We start from the raw sequence: 18,660 nt of genomic DNA on the forward strand, positions 1-18,660 counted from the left end.
ATACCTACTTTATATTGGGTATTGTCTTTATATCCGGGTTATCCTAGTAAGAGTTTCTTCACTGTAGTATTTTTAGCCATGTGTTGTGCCCTGTGGTTTTTACCGGTTGTGGCCCTGAAGAAGCCCAGTCCAGGTCAGCAGGGTGAAACACAGAAAATAACCTCCTGCAAACTTCCAGGCATTTAGCAGGGTGGTTTCTGAGTTGAGGAGGAGTAAGATGCCCGTTGTGTGTTGCAGGCCAGCCCCAGCTGATGCTGACAGCAGGACCCAGCGTGGCGGTTCCTCCGCAGGCACCTTTTGGCTACGGCTACACGGCCCCTCCGTACGGGCAGCCGCAGCCCGGCTTCGGCTACAGCATGTGAGATGCAGCACAAGGCAGCCTGGAGCAGCAACTTTTCTTACTGAAACTCCACCGTCCCTCCCCGCTTTAACTCATAACAGGGAAAAGCAAAGAGTTCTGCCTCGTGTTCTTGTAACCTTTATTTCATGAAGGACTGTTTTTTCTAGCGCGAACGATTTGAATCACTTCTGTTAAATCTTTTTCACATTCCATGTCCATTTAGACTTTTACTTTCAGAAGGGGAATAGTTTAAACGACTTTGTTCAAAGTGGGCTTTTGCAGGACTGCTTATTACCATTAAGTCTATTGTGAAGATTCTGATTTGCACTCTATAGTGTTACACTCTAATATTGAATCTTAATTTCATTGTATGTGAGCAGCTTACGGTATGTACTGTCTATTCTAAATGCATTTAAATCTCACTGTATATTTGGAGAAAGCTAAAGCCAAGATAATTGTATTTGACCTTGCAAGACTGCTGACAAGAGACAACACTAATCAGCATATCCTCCCTGGGTTGGATTGCATAGCTCTAAAAGAATTTAAAATGCGTACAGACAACCTTGCCTGACTTAAAATGAGTAAAAATTTTGGGTTTTGTTTTTTTTGGTTTTTTTTTTTTCCCTTAACCTATGCAGGTTTTTCCAGTTATGCATATAGAAAATGCTAGTGTCTTTTTGCTCACTCCATATGTAACAGATGACCTTATGTTGTGCTGTATCCTGTGCTTTTGTGGGACATTCCATTCAGGAACAGAGCACCATGATTCCAATCTGTGTATTTACTAACCCTGCCCTGAGGTTTGTGTATGTTGGATATTGTGGTGTTTTAGATCACTGTTTTGAGTGTACAGAAGAGAGAATTCAAGCATATTGCTGTTCAGTTTTGTTTGTGCAATTTGAAATTACGCAATTTAAAAATAAATTACTGGACTGTGGACATGCTGCATAGTGGTAGCTTCACTTTACTGTCTTCAAAAAAAGGACCTTTGGACTCAACCCAAGTATTCCAGTGCTGGTAGTGGGGGGCAATGCAGGTGTGTGCAGCCAGGGGTCAGAGGGGCCAGCAGCAGAGCAGCAATGGGGACCAGTGGTGGGGTCTTGCACTGAGGGGGCAATGCAGGAAAATATGTAATGCTTTTTCTAGAGAGAGATTATGGCAGAGAGAAGAAAATAGCACTTTTCACCAGTTGGCTGCACTGTGGTCAACTCTAGCATATTCGACCAGATGATACATTAGGATTGTAGTAGGGCGTGCCAGTTCAATTGAGATCATGTTCTAGGTATGTAAATTGCCTTAAACATATTTAGCTTCAAATAAAATTGACTTAAATGTTTCTTTATGAATACTGTCATATTTGAGTGTGATGAGTCTGACAGCACTGGCCACATTTCCAACAGGAGCTCTAGGAGGTCCTGTTCCTTATCCAGGAGCCACTCTGGGCATCAGGATGCAGATCCCCCTCCCTGTTCCTTAACCAGGAGCCACTCTGGGCATCAGGATCCAGATCCCACTCCCTGTTCCTTATCCAGGAGCCACTCTGGGCATCAGGATGCAGATGCCACTCCGTGTTCCTCCCGTGAGCTCCAGAGCTGTGTGCTGTGATCCTGGGCACTGCAGCACTTCCATGGACTGGGGCTGGCAGGGCTCACCTGCCCCAGGCTCTCCATGGTCAGCATGGAGGTCAGAGGTGGAGCAAAGCCTGCAGTGAGTCCCTGAAAAGGATTCTGCCTCTGAGTAAGGGGTGCAGTATAAGAACATTTCCATCCTCTGTGTTTATTGGCATTTCAGCCCCTCTGCCATTCCCTCTGGCTCTGTGGAGATGGAGATCAATCCTGTTCCTTCTCCTTCCTGGTGCACAACACTCAGCTGGAACACGTCGCTGAGAGGTTGGCAAAGGTGCTTAACAGCAGAACTCTCACAAATTTCAGGCAGAATTTACTGGAACCCCCAAGGTGCTCTGAACTGTGCAGTAATACCTATAACAAGGTGCTTCCTTAAACACAGGAGTGCCTGTTAATCTCAATGAAACCAGGATTTAAGCCTGTCCCTGAGTGCCCAGTTGTTTAATGGAGGGTAACTCCCCACACCTTGGCTTCACTGCACATTTTTGCACGTGTAGGAGCTACACAGACCCCTCCAGAGGGAAGCTCAGCTTACAGCTGCTCCCCACAGCTGTTTACTGGTCTGGGCTGCAAATCCAGTTGAACTGGTCAGTCTGGTACCAGTTACAGTTGTTGCAGCAGTTGTTGGGCAGGAAGTTGGCTACAGTTACCCCCAGCTCCAGTCCTTAACTGCTTCAGCAGCTGAGGCTTTCTGAATTAAAGAAGGTATTCACAGAAAACAGGCAGAAAGAGGAAACTTAAAAGTCATCAAGCAATGTGCAAAATCCTCAATCAATTGCACAAATTGTAAATTTACTGGGTTCCTTCTTGTGCCAGCTCTGCTTCCCTCAACTGCCCTGAGCCTAGAATATTCTTTCCCACTTCTGGAACAAAAGCTAGAGAAACTCATGATTTACAAATTAAATCTTACAAAACTTGCTTATTTTATTAACACTGAGGAAAGAGATGGCAAAAAACCCCAACTTTGATTTTCATCCCTTCAGCACCGACATACATGAACACATCCAGGTGTTTTTGGTACCAGTTTAGAAGAGTTTCAGGTGACCAGACACTTTATCTATGACATCAGCTGGTCCTGGTCCTATCCCAAGGACTGTCCTGGAGCCTGGAGCTATCTGAGTGCGCCCAGCATCCTGTATCAAGCTCACAGTCAGCCCCAGGCGCTTGGCCTCAGCCAGCAGCTGCACCAGAGTCTCTTCATCAGGAGCCTTGAGCACCACTTTGGGCTGCCCACAATATTCCCACTGCTTCAGGAGCTCGGGATTCCTCTTGTGAACCTGCTTGTAGGCAGAGACAGCAGCGTGGGAGCACTGTGCTGCCACTTTGCCCTTGCCCATCTTCAGGTCGTTGCGGACGATCAGCACCAGCTTGAGCTCCCCTGTCTCCCCCATGATGTCAGGCTCGCCCCCCAGGCTGCTGGAAGGGTCTGGCACTGCCCCAGCTCCTCCAGGCTTCCTGCGGAGCCGCCCCCGCATGCCCCAGCCCAGGCACACACCGCACACCACTCCGATGATGACATTCACAAACTCGGGCTCAAAGAGAGAAATCATGGTGGGTTTTGGAGACTGCCTCTGGAAGGGGGGGAAAAGACAAATTTACTTGAGCGTTTCTCAGCTTCTGAGAGCATTTTCTGTGCTCTCACCTGGTTTTCATTTGGTTATTTGAAGACAAAGAACATTTGTTAGAAACACAAAGGAACAGCTCCCCAGACACAGCTTTCTGACTGCAAACACCTCACTGCTGATGGGCTTTGACTCAGAGCTAAGATAAAACGGGAAATTATCATAGAATCATAGAATGGTTTGTGTTGGAAAGGGCCTTAAAGCTCATCTGCTCCAACTTCTGCCATGGCCAGGGACACTATCTGAGATTTCTCCAAGCTCTGCCCAGCCTGGCCCTGGACACTTCCAGGGATGGGGCAGCCACAGCTGCTCTCGTGCAGGGTCTCACCACCCTCACAGGTGGTGAGACCAATTAACCAATATCCTAATATCCAATTAACCCTCCCGTCTTTCAGTGTGAACCATTCCCCCTTGTTCAACACCCCAGGCCTCTGTAATTAACCTTGCCCCACCTCTCCTGTAAATTCCCTTCACCTGCTGGAAGGCCGCAGTTAGGTCACCTCAGAGCTTCTCTTCTTCAGGTTGAACCCTCCCAATTCTCTCAGCCTTTCCTCATTACACCTAAAAACGGGGAGAGAAACTGTGAAATGCCGGAGATTTTAAATCAATACCCAAATTCAGCTGAAGAGCGGGGCCGCCTCCATCTCCTCAGCCCCGCCAGGCCCGAGCGGGGACAGCACCGTGCGGGACCCCGCGGCCCTGAGGGGGAAACCGAGGGGGCCATGGGGGAGCATCCCCTCAGCGCTCACCTGCCGCTGCCGCTCCGCCGCGCCCGCCCGGAGGTGACGGGGCCGCGGCGCTCGGGAAGTGACGGAGCCCGGGGCGGGACGGGGCGTGTTGTGCCGGGCCCAGTTCCGCGTTGTGCCGGGCCGAGCGGAGCCGCCGGAGCGTGGTGAGTGCGGGGCCGGGCCTGGGGCTGTCCCGGCGGGCGGGGGTCTCCTCAGCGGGGCCCCTCAGCGCTGCCCATCGCCGCCCGCTCCCCTCACAGCCCCTCCGGCTCTGAGGGGACCCCCCGGGCCGGGCGGCTCCGGTGCTGTGCGAGCCGAGGAAGCCGTGAGGGAGCCGGGAATGCTGTGGAGGAGCAGGGCGGGAGGGCAGGCTGCTGCTGCCGGCCTTGAGGGTGAGAAATGAGCCGCTGCCCCCTCACCGCGCTGGAGAGCGGCTGTGCTCCTCCAGAGCCCCGGGAAGGTGGGAGAGACTCGCCCTGCTCCGGCCCAAGGGACGGTGCCTGATGACACAGGGAGAAATGTGTCCTGCTCCCTGCGGAGAGGCAGACAGCGATGGCTTTTGTGTGCTTTTCCACTGGAAATGTGCTGTGAGATCCCGGCTGGGTGATCCCGCCGTCCCTGTGGGCTGCCTGGGGCTCGTGGATGTGAGGCCCAAATCCATGGGAGCATTTCTGCTGGCTGGGGTTAAACACCTCGTCTGGTTTTTATTTCCCTAGCCAGTGTCGTGTGGTGTTTACAGCAGATAATAAAGCAGCAAGATTCCCGTTTTATTCCGGTTTTGCCTGGCAGGTCATGAAGGTGACCTGAGAGAAGGGGTGATGTTTGATGGCAGCTGTTTATCTGTGAAGTGCTGTGAATCCAGGTTATCCCTTTCCAACTGCGCCTACGACATTTCTTCAGGGTTTTCTCCTGCCCTTGTTTTCTCTGCTCTGTGCTTACCAACAAGTGGGTATCCTGGTTTAGTTAATGGTGACAATGTGGGTTGAGGTGGAGAAAAATGTGGTGATATTCTTTCATGCCTTGGACCACGTGTGTTGTGTTTGGGCAGTGGATTTTGGTGCTGTTTTGCTGTTAGGAATTCTGCTCTTTTAGAGGTTGTTTCACCTCAGTTTGTTGGGGGATTCCTAACACCTTATGATAGCATACATCAGCTTTTCTTAATGCATTGATTTTGCTATTGAAATAATCTTTGTTATGTCAGTCCTCCTTCTTCCACTCCATCATTTCTGCAGTGTGGAATAGACTTTCCTTTATTCCTTATGGGATAAGTGACAGTTGTAACAATGGCTTCATCCCCTGTTTTCACATGAGGGTTCTAAAAGCCACTTTCCACTTGTGCAATGGGAGGTGAGCTCTCTTTGTTAGTCTGAGATTTGTTTCGTGTCCTGCTGAGCTGCTGAAGTCACCGGTGTTTGTAATTGCTGTGAGGAAGGGTAGGAGGAGGCTCAGCAGCTTTCAAGTGGGTGGCAGCAATGAGGAAGGTGAGTAGGCTGCAACAACTGCACTCTTTCTGCCTTAAACCTTCTTTTCTAAGTTGTTGTCTTGGAATTCCTTCTGAATGTCATAACTGCCTCTGAGTGCACCTCATGAGCTGCTCTCCTCAGGGTGATCTGTGCCATTAGTGCATGCTTGGACATTTCTTATTCCTTAAAAACCTGTGTGCTTAAAACAAACAAAAAAACCCCCAAACCTGTAATTACTGGTGTACTGTGATGGGAGACAGAGTTATCTGCAGGTTGGAACTTTAACTTTTCTTCCTGAGCTGGGTGAACTTTGCTGTTCCCTGAGGACAAAGGGCACAACCTTGAGGCTGTTGCAACGCTGAGCTTTTTGTACCAGCTTCAAACACAGCCATGGGACAGCACCAAAACCACTGAGCCTTGCTGCTTTTGGTGCTGCTTGGACCAGAGGGATGTTATTAGTGAGTTGTTCAGGGCATTTCAAGCTTATTAAAAGAATATTTTTCTGTCTCCCAGGGCTCAGAATTGGCCTCTGTCTGGGCAGTGTGTCCTCACTGGATGGCCAAGTGTGAAATCTGAATTGGCTGCATTAGAGAGTGTTCCAGTGAAAAGCAGAATTTGTTATCTCAGGAGCTGCTTTCAGCCTCGCTGGGCTTTGTCAGGTCCTTGTGTTCATCCCCTTTCATCTGTGCTGTGCCTCCTCTGCATGTCCTCTTATCCTGGCTCTCACCTTTTCATCTATTTGTCTCTACTCCTTTATTATAGCACCTGATTCTACTGCTGGATGTAATTAAAATTCATGTTTCACCAGAAAAAAAAAATACACCAAAAAGATCAAGTTAATGTATGTGGCTTCAATGGCAGGGACAGAACTTTCTGTTAACTGAAAAGAAAATTGTATGGTGTCCCTGAAGCTCATGTTACAACAGTTTTTCCTAAAAGGTATCTCAAAGTCCCATAAAAAAAAAAATTGGAATTTTAACTCTAAATTCTAAGCTGATTTATTTGGGTGGGAATTGGAAAATAGGTCTGGTGTACAGAGGCATAACCCACAAAATGGAAACCTGTGGTCTTTAACTGCATTACTTCTCCTTTGAGGAATTAAACTATTTTAGTTAGGAAAACATTTTTAGCATGGGAATAAATGCACTCCTATCAAAATAACCCATTATGGGCTAAATGTGCAGAGATTTGGAGCATCTTTCAGATGTGGCCTCATTTATTTTAATTGAACACTTCCCAGGAGTGCTGAGGGACTGGGGGGGGGGGAAAAATCGCGCAGTTACATTTAATATTTTCTGTCATCTTTAGGAAAGTCATTAACCCGCAGGTGAGGGGCAGTGCCACCCCAGTGCCACCCCAGTGCCACCCACACGGGGCTCTCTCGCTCTGGAGGGGCAGCAGCTTTGCAGGAGGAGGCTCTGGGCTGCAGAGCTGAGGACCTGCTTGGCTCCTCCACTGCCCCCACATCCTGGGCAAGTGCTGGAGAGGGAACAGCTGGAAGGGGCAGGGGATGTTTCACTTCCAAACTGATCCCTGAACCTGCTCCTGTGCCAGGCAAGCTTTGCTTTTCGAGGGAAAAGTGCTCTCCAAGTTTCTTTGCCAGGGAATTGTTAACTTAGTCTCTCTGTAGAGCATTTGGTGACTGAAGAAAAACTCCTCTCACAGATGTGCAATTCTTTACCCACCTGGAAAGGCTGGATTTTAATCCTTTTTTCCCCTTGTTGTAACTGGGGTGTGGAAAAAGAAGGAATATCAAAAAAGTTGAGAAGGAAGCAGCAGGTTTGGAACATTTGGCTTTAAATGCAAGGACTGACTGGAGATGATGTGTTACTGAGGTGGATGGGGGGAACAAAATTTTTCAAGTTTTAACTCTGGTTGTGGGAGCTGTGTGAGCAGGAGCTGGTGGAGCTGAGAGTCAGGGCTCTTTCAGTAAGGAGTGGTAAGGATGAGTGGTTCAAACAATGACTGAGACCATGAAAACACTTCCTTGTTGTTCCAGCACCCTGGAAAGGAGTCCTCCAGAAATGCTCAGAACAGAACATGAGCCCACATCCTGCTCCTCTGGGTGAGAGTGCAGCCACCCCAGTTTGTCCAAAACTGGTTCCTTTTGCATGAGTGCAGCACTTGGTGCTTCCACAGCCCCCCAGAGCTCCAGAGAAGAGACTTTTGTCCTTTTCCATGATTACAGAGGGCAGATAGTGCAGTGCCCGGTTTTGTTGTGCCCTCCTGCTCTGATTGCTTGTTTTGCTTTGTCTCACTTCTGCTGTGAAGTGCCAGTCACAGTCACCATAAACCCTTTTTGTTGAGCAATTTGCATTTTTGACTAGCAATAATTGTCTTTTTATACTTCACGTTTTGGGTTGCACTAAAGCTCAATGGGGCATTGTCAGCTCTTTGTTCAGCCCCACAGAGCAGCTCCTGTGTGAGCACAGCTCTAACAAATGATCTCAGGCACCCTGATACAAAAACTGGCCCCAGTTGTTTTCCTCGCTCTTTTAAATAGTTTATTTTTATGTTTGCTGCTAAATGCTCCATGCTGTAGGCAAATTTATTTTTAGAGATGGGCTCTGTGTCTTCCCCAGCTTCTGTCAGAAGTGAAGTTCTGTTCAGCAGATGGAATTGAGTTTCCCGTGGTGAGCTCTCACGGGTTGGGTGTAGATTTGAGAACATGGGGTGAGTTAATGAAGGATAACTCCATTTTGGGTCACCTCCCACTCCAGCCCATCCCTGTGGGCAGGAATCAGTGCAGGACCAGGGGTTCTGATGGGCATCAGCAGATCAAGGGTGCTGAGCTGAGGGGATGTGCAGCCTCCAGGCCCTTTGCTAAGATGCTTTGAGTATAATCAGACTGAGGTGAACCAGGGAGGTTCTTTTCTGGAGCCAGGAAGGGTTTGCAGCCTTTCAGCCCTGCCATGTGGTAGACACCCCATCTCCAAGTCAGCTGTGCTTTTAAATAGGAATTTTTAGAGCTTTCCTGCAGAATGGTTGAACTTTAAGACCTTTTTGACAAGTATTTGTCCTGCAGAAATGTGGAAGGGATTATTTATCTGCTCAGTGCAAGCGTTGACTTGTGTGAGGTGGTGTTATGCAAAGCTAATCCTGGATTAGTGCCTTTCCAGGCAGCCAGGGCAAAAGTGGCTCTGGCGTTTGAGCTCCTGAGAAGAAGCTGTCGTGCCTTGGGAACAGCACACCTGAGCCCCCAGAGGGGCAGGAATTCATGGATTGCACTGGAATTCAGGGTTTGCACAGCCTGGGCTGCAGCATCAGACACGGAGAGCAGTTGGCATTGCACTAAATGAATTTCCTTGGGGTGTAATTAAGCTGAGAGCAGGGACCAAACCAATCAAGACTTTAATTCTGAAGTCTAGATTTGCACATGTGAAAAAAGATAGATTTCAAAACGAGGAACGTGTGGCTTCCACTGAAATTTGTGGGTTTTTTTTTCTAATCTTTGCTATATTTAAGTCAACAAAACGTGACTGAAGTTCCCTAAGCCAGAACCCTTTTTTTAGTGTTGCTGTGTGTGCTCAGCAGCTCTGGTTGGCTTTTGCTTCCTAAGCAGCTTTCTGTGAACATCAGGCTGGCAGGGTGTGGGTGTGCAATTGAAATAATTGAAATATTGCCCTCTGCAGTCTGGGCTCTGTGTGTGTGAATTCCTGTGGTGTGGACATGGGTGTGTGTGTATGGAAACTTGCATTGGAGATGTTCATAAATACTTAGTTAACTATATATAAAATTATATATATATTATATCTATATAAAAAATATAAAATTGTAGTTGTTCATAAATGCTTATTTAAATATATATAAAATTATACATATTGTGCATTACATATTGTGCATTACATATTGTGCATTACATATTGTGCATTACATATTAATATAAAATTGCAGGTGTTTGTAAATGCTTATTTAAATATATATAAAATTATATATATATAATATATATATAAAATCTATATAAAATTGTAGGTGTTCATAAGTGCTTATTTAAATACACATATAATTATATCTATATAATATATATAAAATATATATAAAATTGTAGTTGTTCATAAATGCTTATTTAAATATATATAAAATTATACATATTGTACATTACATATTAATATAAAATTGCAGGTGTTTGTAAATGCTCATTTAAATATATATATAAAATTATATCTATGTAATATATATATAAAATATATATAAAATTGTAGGTGTTCATAAGTGCTTATTTAAATACACATATAATTATATCTATATACTATATATAATATATATAAAATTGTAGGCGTTCATAAATGCTTATTTATATATATAAAATTCAATATATAATATATAAAATATATATAAAATTGTAGATATTCATAAATGCTTATTTAAATATATATAATTATATCTATTTAATATATATAAAATATATATAAAATTGTAGTTGTTCATAAATGCTTATTTTTATATATATAACTATATAACATATATATAGCATATATAATTTATATGTATTTATATATTATATATTTTTATATATATAATTATATAACATATATAATATATAGCATATATATAAAATTGTAGATTTTATATATATGCTATATATTATATATGTTATATAATTATATATATAAAAATATATAATTCCTCCTTCCTGAGATCCAGGGCTTTTGACAACTGGATTTTAACTAAAACTTTTAGTAATTAGATTCTAGCCAACAATTTTATCTGTATTGCAATTAATGTACCTGGCTTGCACCTGTTTAGAAAAACACCTGTGTAAAATGACTTGTGACACCCTGGAAATGTCAAATACAGTATCTGAAATCTCTGAACATTTTAATAAAATTTGACAAAATTATTGCAGTCTGAATCCAAGGGGTGACCTCACTCCTGTTTACCAAACCTGAGTTGCTGCTTGGCTCTTAAGCCTCACATAAATCAATGGGGAAGGATTTTTTCTGTAGAACTTCAATTTCTTCCACTGGACAGTTTTATATAACCTGTCATTTTAATACTGCACCACTTTTCTTTCCAACAAAAGCAACATATGAAAAACTGTAAATCAGGTATGCTTACAGGGAGAAATACAATGCAAATAAAATGCTATAGCTTTGTGGGACTGTCTTTTAAGAGAGAGAGTTTTAAGATTCAAGAGAGGGTTTTTAAAACAAGGAGTCTGACTGGTTACACTCTGTGTTTGATTGCATAAGAATTGTCAGCTGTTCAGGTTTTGTATTTTGAAAGAAAAAAAGGCAACTCTTGCAACACTGTGGTTTGTGCTGGCTCCCACTTCTTGCATTATTTACTCTCCTGGATAAGGAAAGCCCCATCTGTTCTTTTGGGGTTTTGTTGTAGGGCTGATCCCTCTAGAGGGAGGCTAAAGCAGCACTGAGCATGGACAGGGCAGCACAGCTCCCCTCAGAAAGCTCCTGTCCTCTGCAGGGTTTGCCTTCTGTGCAGGGCAGGAGATGCAGCTCGGTGTCCTGTTTACCACACTGAGGGCTCACTTCCAGCCAGGGAGGGTTCTGACACAGGCACAACCTGCAGAGCTCTGGTGCCAGCACGAGGAGCACACCTGGAGCTCCAGCCTCAGGATGGGAGTGAGGTTTGTACAAAGCTCTGCTGCTCCTGGAGCCCAAACAGTGGGCTGGGTCAAGGAAGGGCTTTGTTTAATGAGCTTTTGTTCAGCTGTTAGAAGTGAGGGAGTTTTGTCATTTGAGTGAAAAATTTAGAATGATGTAGGTGGAAATGTTTTAATCTTTGTCAGTGTGGGGATTGAATCACTTTCTGTGTTGGTGGTGTAATGCAGGATGAGTGTGAGCTGGCTTTGGGAGCTGCTGGGTGTTTGTCTGCATCCTTTGCCAGTGGAGAGCTCCTAACCTGAACCACACCTTGTCCTTTTTGGTTTCTTCTCTCTCAGCCCCAGAGGTGACTGATCTATGAGATGGCAGAGAATGGCACAGACTGTGACCAGAGACGCATCAGAATGAGCAAAGAGCAGCACAATGGCAACTTCACAGGTAGGTGGGAATCCCTTGGTGCTCTCACTGCCCTGTGTGGGCTGCAAAGCAGCACAAGATGGAAAAGGAATTGATTTGGGTTTTCTGTGCAGGCCAGGCTGGATGGAGCCACCTGACCTAGGGAGTGGCACCTCTGCCCGTGCCAGGGGTGGAATGGGATGGGCTTTAGGGCCCTTCCAACCCAAACCATTCTGGCACTCTGATTTTATGCCCATATTGCAGAGGGCTCCATGCCTGAATCAATCTTAGAAACCTCAGTCAGCTCTGAACCTGAGGGATTTAGGATTTCAAAGCCATGGAGTAGATTCATGCTGTGTATTTCCATTCACGTTTCTCTTACACTCCTTTCTTCTCCCAAAGTTCTTGATACATTTAAGCCCCACAAGCTGACCTGGGTACCAGCAGAGGCTACAACAACAACAAAAAAACCCTAAAAAAGTGTAACTCTGTTGGCAAATGTGTGGCTGTGGAAGTCAGACTGTACAGCCCCACCCTTTGGCACTGAAAAGTCAGTTCTTGGTCATAAAAACCTGATTTACTCTGGGACACATCCAGTTATTAGTCTCCCAATTTCTAGCTGTTCTGTTGAAATTCAATGTCACTATAATTTATTGGTTTCAGTGATAAATTACCAGCAAAACAGTTTTAACTACTTCACCTCCTGCCTCTCCTCTGTTTTTCCTGCTGGTATGGCTGAAGTAGCCTGGGATTAATGTTTAGAACTCATGAAAAATAACCTGAAAACAGTTAATGAAGATTTTTGTGTCACTGAATTATCCATGCTGTGTAGTAAAGCATGGAAATTATAATCATCCTTGTTTGTTTCCTGTCAGCTTTGAATGTGCCAGTTCCATATTTAATTAAGTTTTGTAATCAAGTGATTTCTCAAGTTGCGTGCAGTCTTACACCATTGTCTTTTATGACCTTTTACTAAAAACAAGGTCATAAAAACGAGGTTGAAACATTTTTATTACACATATTAAACCAAAAAGATTAACTGCATGTTTGTATGTATGGAACAAATTAAAGTCTTTTACTTAAAGTCTTAAATCATCCTGTAACTCTGAGGGAATGTGGATGTTCTTCAGTATTTGCCAGGATTTCTGTTAGTTCATCTTAAGCAACTGATTTTCCAGCTAAGGAATACAGAATTAAGTGGGCTGTGTGACTAATGAGAGCTGCAATTTCTGTGTAAATATCAGCATCTGATAAGGCAAAATGGTTCAGGTACTGGAGTAAGACTGAAATAATACATCTTGGGTTCCAATGTGCTGGAGATCAGATTAGATCAATATTTTAAATGCAACAGCTTTTTAAAAATCTAAAATTTATCAATATTATTACAATGCAAAATAGAATACATGTGTTGTGTCTGTGTAGTAAGTGGTGTTTCAACAACTTTGGTGTCTGTTTGGCTACAAGTGTATTTTTTCATTGTTTACTGGTACTATTTTTAAATCTTATTCCAGAATTCCTTTTCTTTAGAAGTTTAAAAATTATTACTGCTTGTTAGCTTGACAACCTTTGAACAAGCCATTCATTCTCCTCCAAAAAAAACAGCTCAGGTTTGGGATTTTATTCATCTTATTGTGAGCACAAAATAACACCTTGATTGGAAAAGGTTTGTGAGCAGGGCCTGGGCTGGGTGTGAGCTCAGTGCCAGGCAGGGCTGAGCTCCTTTCCAGGACAGGACTCTGGGAGAGGCTCCTGCCTGGCAGGGCAGGTGCCCCTATCCAGTTGCACCCTGTAATTCCATCCTCTGCAGGGGCAGCTGGGAATAGCTGTGCTGGACAAGAGCCAGCTCAGAGCTTCAGAGGGAAATGTCCCTGCTGAGCTCACACCTGACCTGGGGTCTGGCTGCTCTCAGCTCCTCTCAGTGCCCTGCAACTTCTTATTTTGCATTCTTTTATAAAAAAAAGAGACATTGAATAGACTCTTAGTTTGTCCAGTGTCATTGGAAAGGTGGCACTTTCACCTTCCAATGTCATTTTTTAACAAACTAGAAATGTTAAAGTCAGAAAATTCACTTCCCTTTTCTTCACCTTAAGAGCAGCAGTATGGACACTTGTGTTATTCCATGTCCTATAGCGACAGCTCCCATTAACTTCCTGACAATTTTTTTTAAAAATCAGTGTATTTTTGGGTGGGATAGCAGCTGACTGCCAACCTGTGCTTTTACAGATTTTTTTTTTTTATATTTTCTTTCCTTTTCATTTGCAGATTCCTCGATGTTGAGTGAGCGGAAGCGAAGGGAGCGAGAGGAGAGGTTGAATATTGTGCTGTGGAAAAAACCTCTTGTTACCTTGCAGTATTTTTGCCTGGAAACTCTATTAAACTTGAAGGAATGGACCATAAAGTAAAGATCATTTCTTTAACTTCTACTAAGCGTTCTGGGCAAACCCATGCTCTGATTCAGTAGGTCATTCTGACATCTCACTTTCCCTGATGGTTCACAACCTGAAAACTGGTTTTTTTCAGACAACATGTGTATTTTTGTCCCTTAAAGGTGGCTGCTGGAGCATCCCACACTTGTAGCTGTGCTCTCAGATCTGCTGCCTAAATTACATAAATGCAGCAAGGTGCTTGGGAGAGAAAATGGCAAACTGCCTTTCTGAAGGGTTGAATATTCCACTTTGAAAGAGTGAGATCCTTAAGGCAAAGGGATGTTGTGCTTATGGCTGCAGTGTCAGCACTGACCTGCTAATGCTGGTGTCACTGAGTAATCTTCAAACAGCTCAGCCAGGGCAGAGATCAGGGCTCTGTGCAGCTTGCACTGATGTTTATGATGCTGTAAAGAGGACTTTGCTTCTCTGTGGCCTTTTTACAGCAGGAAATGATTTATTAAAGCACTTTCCTTGAGTGTTATTTCCACACTGGATAAAACCAGCTTTTATCCCAGTGAGAGAATTGGTGAGGAGCAGTCCTGCCATTCCCTGCTAGTGCTGAAATGCAGAGCCAGTTCTTAAGGCACAGGCCTGGGGGTTTAGGCTGCCAAAACAAGAGTGTAATGTGCAGTGAAAATGGCAGGAGTAGCAGCCAGGCAGGGCTTGTGCTGGTGGCTCTGCTGTGCTTGGGATGAGTTCACAAAGCCTTTCCCAGTCAGGGGACAGGGTCTAATGTCACCTTGGGTGACTCCAGCTGTGGGGCTGCTCCTCAGGGCTCTGCTCACTGTCTGGAGGTGCTGCAGTCCAGATTTACTGACAGCTTCCATTTGCCTTTGAAATTGTTTGTACGAAAAACACCAGGTTTGTGTAGTGTAGCCTTAATTCCTTTTTACACCCCAAAAAAACCTGAAACCCCCCCAAGCCTATTTATTTTATTATGTGCATTCTTTCAACTACCATTAGGAATTGTCTCTGAGAACTGTTTACTGGGTCTGACATCTGTAATTTCTGATAATAGCCAAGCATTTATTTAAACTAAGCAGAAAAAACATTGGAGGATTTATTTTAAGACCTCAAATCTTATTTGGCTTCCTAGACATCCAGTTCTGTTACAGATAGCACTTGCCTCCTCTGCTGAGCAGCACTTTCAGTTGTCTGGCACTCCCCTGACAGAATCTTTACAGAAAATAACCCTGACTATTACAAGATATTAAGTTGAGACCTCAGATTGACTCTTAATAATCTCCTGTGTTTCATTGCATAAATTGTGTTTTTGAATGACAATAATTTGAAAATTCAATTGTCATACTAATGTAAGCAGCACTAACTTTAATTTTAAAATGTTTTGAGTGCTCTTTTCAGTTTGCTTAATATGAAATATTTGTGACTGTTTTCCTGTATTATGCCTCACATTTCTATCTTTCTGTCTAATTAGATAAGTTATGTTTATAATTTGCTATTTTAGGCTGGGAATTTTAAGTGATGCTAGCACTTTTTTTATACATCATTAGGTGACAATATAGTAGTGTTTTGTGGAAAATTATAAATGTATTTGCTAATCTACTGTGTGTGGCCACATACACATCAAGCAGGAAAAAAGGAGTTAAAACCAAATGTGCTCAAATATTATTTGGTAGCAGATGACTTTGGAAAACATTTTTCTCCATTTACTCACCTAATGCTTCAAAGTTACTTAAAATAGATTTATTAAATTTGGAGCTGTTATAAGTACCAATTTTAATAGATAAAGGAAAACAAAATAATGTAAAGATTTATCCCTGTGACTGTCACTGTGGCTCTGCCCAGCAGCACAGTTGGAAATCAGCATTTCTGAATTCCACCCAGCTCGTCCTTGCCCAGGGCCTGCTTTGCTCTGTGCTTGGCCACAGCTGCTGCTCAGGGCCTGGGTCTGACTCTTGGCTCCAGAAGCTGAATTGTTTTCAGCTTGTGTTTGTTTTCAGTCAGTTACTTTGTTTTGCTTTATTAAAAAAAGTAAAATACGAGTGGCTGAACTTTGATCTGGCTTGCCAGTGACGCGGGGATTTTTCCCTGAAGACTAAAGGCTCCCCAGATATTTTCTTGGGAGGTTTGCAGTGCTGCCGTTGTCCCTGCTGAGCACATCCCCAGTCCCCAGAGGTAACTGAGTTTCTCTGAGCTGCATGTTTAATGGTGAAAATCCCTGATTTGCCATTTGTCTTTCAGGCTGTGGTGGCGGCGCGGGGTCCTGGCGTGCGTGGTGCTGGCACTGGCGGCGCTCACAGCCCTGTACTACATCGAGGGAGCACACCAGCAGGTACCAGCCCTGCTTCCCTGGCCCCCTCCCTCCCTGGGCTGGGAACTGAATGAATCCTGCTGCCATCTCCATGAATTTATCATGGATCTTTGCAGCTGCTCGCTAAGGTTTTGTTCCTCAAGTTGTGGCTGCTCTGTTGGTGTGCATGAGTTGTGTTCAGAGGTGGGGAGGGATGAGCTGTGTCATTCTGGTGGATCTGGAGGTGTCTCATCTGCTCCTGAGTGAAGCACACCTGGGGGGCTGCAGCACTCCTTCCCAGCTGCTGTCAGCAGGATTTTCATGGTGGTGGGAGGGGAGGTGTTACCCTGAGTCGTGGCAGAGCTTCGTGTTTCCCAGGAAATGATTCTTGTGGAAGAAATGATGCTGTGGAAGGTCTCCTGCCCAGCTAGGACAGGCACATACAGAGCAGAGCTTCGTGTTTCCCAAGAAATGACTCTTGATCCTGTAGAAAGTCTCCTGCCCAGCTAGCACAGGAGATGTAAAATGGTTTTGTGTTTCAGATCTGTTCCTGTGATGTGAACACAAAGCCTGGTGCTTCTGCAGCACTGGAAGTCTCAGACATGGTTCAGCTTAGTGATGGTGCTCTCTGCACCTTTCCCTTCCCCATTTCTCTTGGAGTTTGATTTTCCTGGAGGACAGGGAGCCCTTTTAAAAACCAATCCCAGCTGCTGTCACAGCTCTGAAATGAGCAGGTTCCCAATTGCAAATTTTGCTTCCATCCCTCCTGCTGGGGTGTGGCACTGCCTGCTGAGGGATCTGCTGTTCTGGACCCCAAGTCCTGACTGCCCAGGTTTCCTTGGGCCTGCTGAGGGCAGTGTCACCCTCAGGTGACAGCCAGTGCAGGAGCTCCCTGCCAAGGAGGTGTCAGCCAGGTTCACTTGGCATTTTTAAGGTGTTTTTGTGCCCGGGCAGGTTGGAGCCTGGATAAGAATGGTGTAAAATTCACCTTGGTGCTGTTGGTCTATGGATGGTGTAAAACAGTGTCCAGAACTTGCTGTGGCTTTCCCACATCCCCTCATTTCTGGGTGCAGCACACAACCAGCATTTTAATGTTTTCTTAAAAATGACAAACCTGCTCCAAGGTGTAACATCCAGCAGGTTCACTGGGAGTGCAGCTGATTTTATTCTTTATTTAAACTGTTCAGACAATTCTCTGAGCTGCCAGGGCTCTACCTGACACTGTCTGGGGCTTGCTCCTCATGGGCCTGTTCTGGATTTCAGCCTCCTACTATTGAACCTGAATTTCCATCTGTCTCCTTGGAAACTTGCTGATTCCAAAATGTGGGGTTCTTTTTCTTTTGAAAGTGCAGTTTCCTCTACATGTCTGTGCTGTTACTGAAATAAATTGTAAAAAGAAGTATTTAGGAGCCTATTTCAGTTGTTGTAATCCAGATAAATGTCTGTGTTAGCTTGTAGCTTAATTTTCTGCCTTGGAGATTTCATAATTTATATTTTTTTTTCTTTTTTTGTGCCTTTCCTTGCTCAGTATGTGCAGTACATGGAGAAGAAGTTCTTCTGGTGTGCCTACTGGGTAGGATTGGGCATTCTGTCCTCTGTTGGGCTTGGAACAGGTCTCCACACCTTTCTGCTCTACTTGGTAAGGATATTTCCACACCATGTCCTTTTTGAATTGAGTACTTTAATTGTTGCATATTTTAAAAGCAATGAATAAATAATTTTCTGCAAGTTCTCAACATTAAATACATCTGAAGTTGGTGCTCTGGTGGGTGCTGTTCATGTTCTACACTGCATCCCCTGTTCTGTAGTTTGTAAGCTCTGTGTTTGTTGAACTGTGGATATTGGCCTGCTGTTGGTTAATGCTCACTTTGAAACAATGAGCCAAATCTGCAAGCTCCACCCTCTAATCTCCTCATTTAAATGAAGCCTGTCCTACTGTGTGCAGCTCAAGTGTTTCCATTTAAAATTTTTCAGAGTATTTTTTTAGTAGCTTAAAATGATCATTTTTCTAACTGAAGCCACCAAAACAGGCAGCTGGTTTAAAGTTCAGTCTGTATTAATTTTGCTTTGAAAATAATAGCAAGAACAATGTTTTTCTATGAAGATAAAGTATGAAAATTTGCATGATGTTGTTTATCTCAGTGTAGCTATGAAAGTCAGGGAAATGTTTGGGTGTGTTTTGCTTTTGGCCATTGGATTAGTTCCTGGGTTATGAAACCACTGTCCTGGATTCAAGAAAAGGATT

General features: G+C 44.2%; 3 protein-coding genes across 6 annotated transcripts in view; 2 read left to right on the plus strand and 1 right to left on the minus strand.

The window, feature by feature from the left end:
* Nucleotides 1-1,677, plus strand: part of CLTC (clathrin heavy chain) — a 30,015-nt gene extending 28,338 nt beyond the window's left edge. For both annotated transcript variants that reach the window (XM_058037341.1, XM_058037342.1), the window contains one exon: nt 238-1,677. In XM_058037341.1, the coding sequence (XP_057893324.1) occupies nt 238-362 (125 nt within the window). In that variant the 3' untranslated portion in view covers nt 363-1,677. The remainder of the gene's footprint in view (nt 1-237) is intronic.
* Nucleotides 1,678-2,856: 1,179 nt separating this feature from the next.
* On the minus strand, nt 2,857-4,380 carry PTRH2 (peptidyl-tRNA hydrolase 2). Of its 3 annotated transcripts, none has more exons than XM_058037690.1 (3): nt 4,337-4,380; nt 4,062-4,148; nt 2,857-3,536 (listed from the first exon to the last, which is right to left on the minus strand). In XM_058037690.1, the coding sequence occupies exon 3, from the start codon at nt 3,513-3,515 to the stop codon at nt 2,991-2,993; it is 525 nt and encodes a 174-aa protein (XP_057893673.1). In that variant the 5' UTR covers nt 3,516-3,536; nt 4,062-4,148; nt 4,337-4,380; the 3' UTR covers nt 2,857-2,990. The 3 variants fall into 3 exon arrangements, with proteins under 3 accessions (XP_057893673.1, XP_057893674.1, XP_057893675.1); XM_058037691.1 differs by having other exon boundaries at nt 4,040-4,148; XM_058037692.1 differs by having other exon boundaries at nt 4,088-4,148; nt 4,337-4,361.
* Nucleotides 4,381-4,404: 24 nt separating this feature from the next.
* Nucleotides 4,405-18,660, plus strand: part of VMP1 (vacuole membrane protein 1) — a 61,727-nt gene continuing 47,471 nt past the window's right edge. Inside the window, exons 1-5 of the mRNA XM_058037557.1 lie at nt 4,405-4,479; nt 11,681-11,780; nt 14,001-14,136; nt 16,367-16,457; nt 17,944-18,054. Of these exons, the coding sequence (XP_057893540.1) occupies nt 11,705-11,780; nt 14,001-14,136; nt 16,367-16,457; nt 17,944-18,054 (414 nt within the window). The 5' untranslated portion in view covers nt 4,405-4,479; nt 11,681-11,704. The remainder of the gene's footprint in view (nt 4,480-11,680; nt 11,781-14,000; nt 14,137-16,366; nt 16,458-17,943; nt 18,055-18,660) is intronic.

This window comes from Melospiza georgiana, chromosome 19 (genome assembly GCF_028018845.1).
Source record: "Melospiza georgiana isolate bMelGeo1 chromosome 19, bMelGeo1.pri, whole genome shotgun sequence".
Classification (NCBI taxonomy): Eukaryota; Metazoa; Chordata; class Aves; order Passeriformes; family Passerellidae; genus Melospiza; species Melospiza georgiana.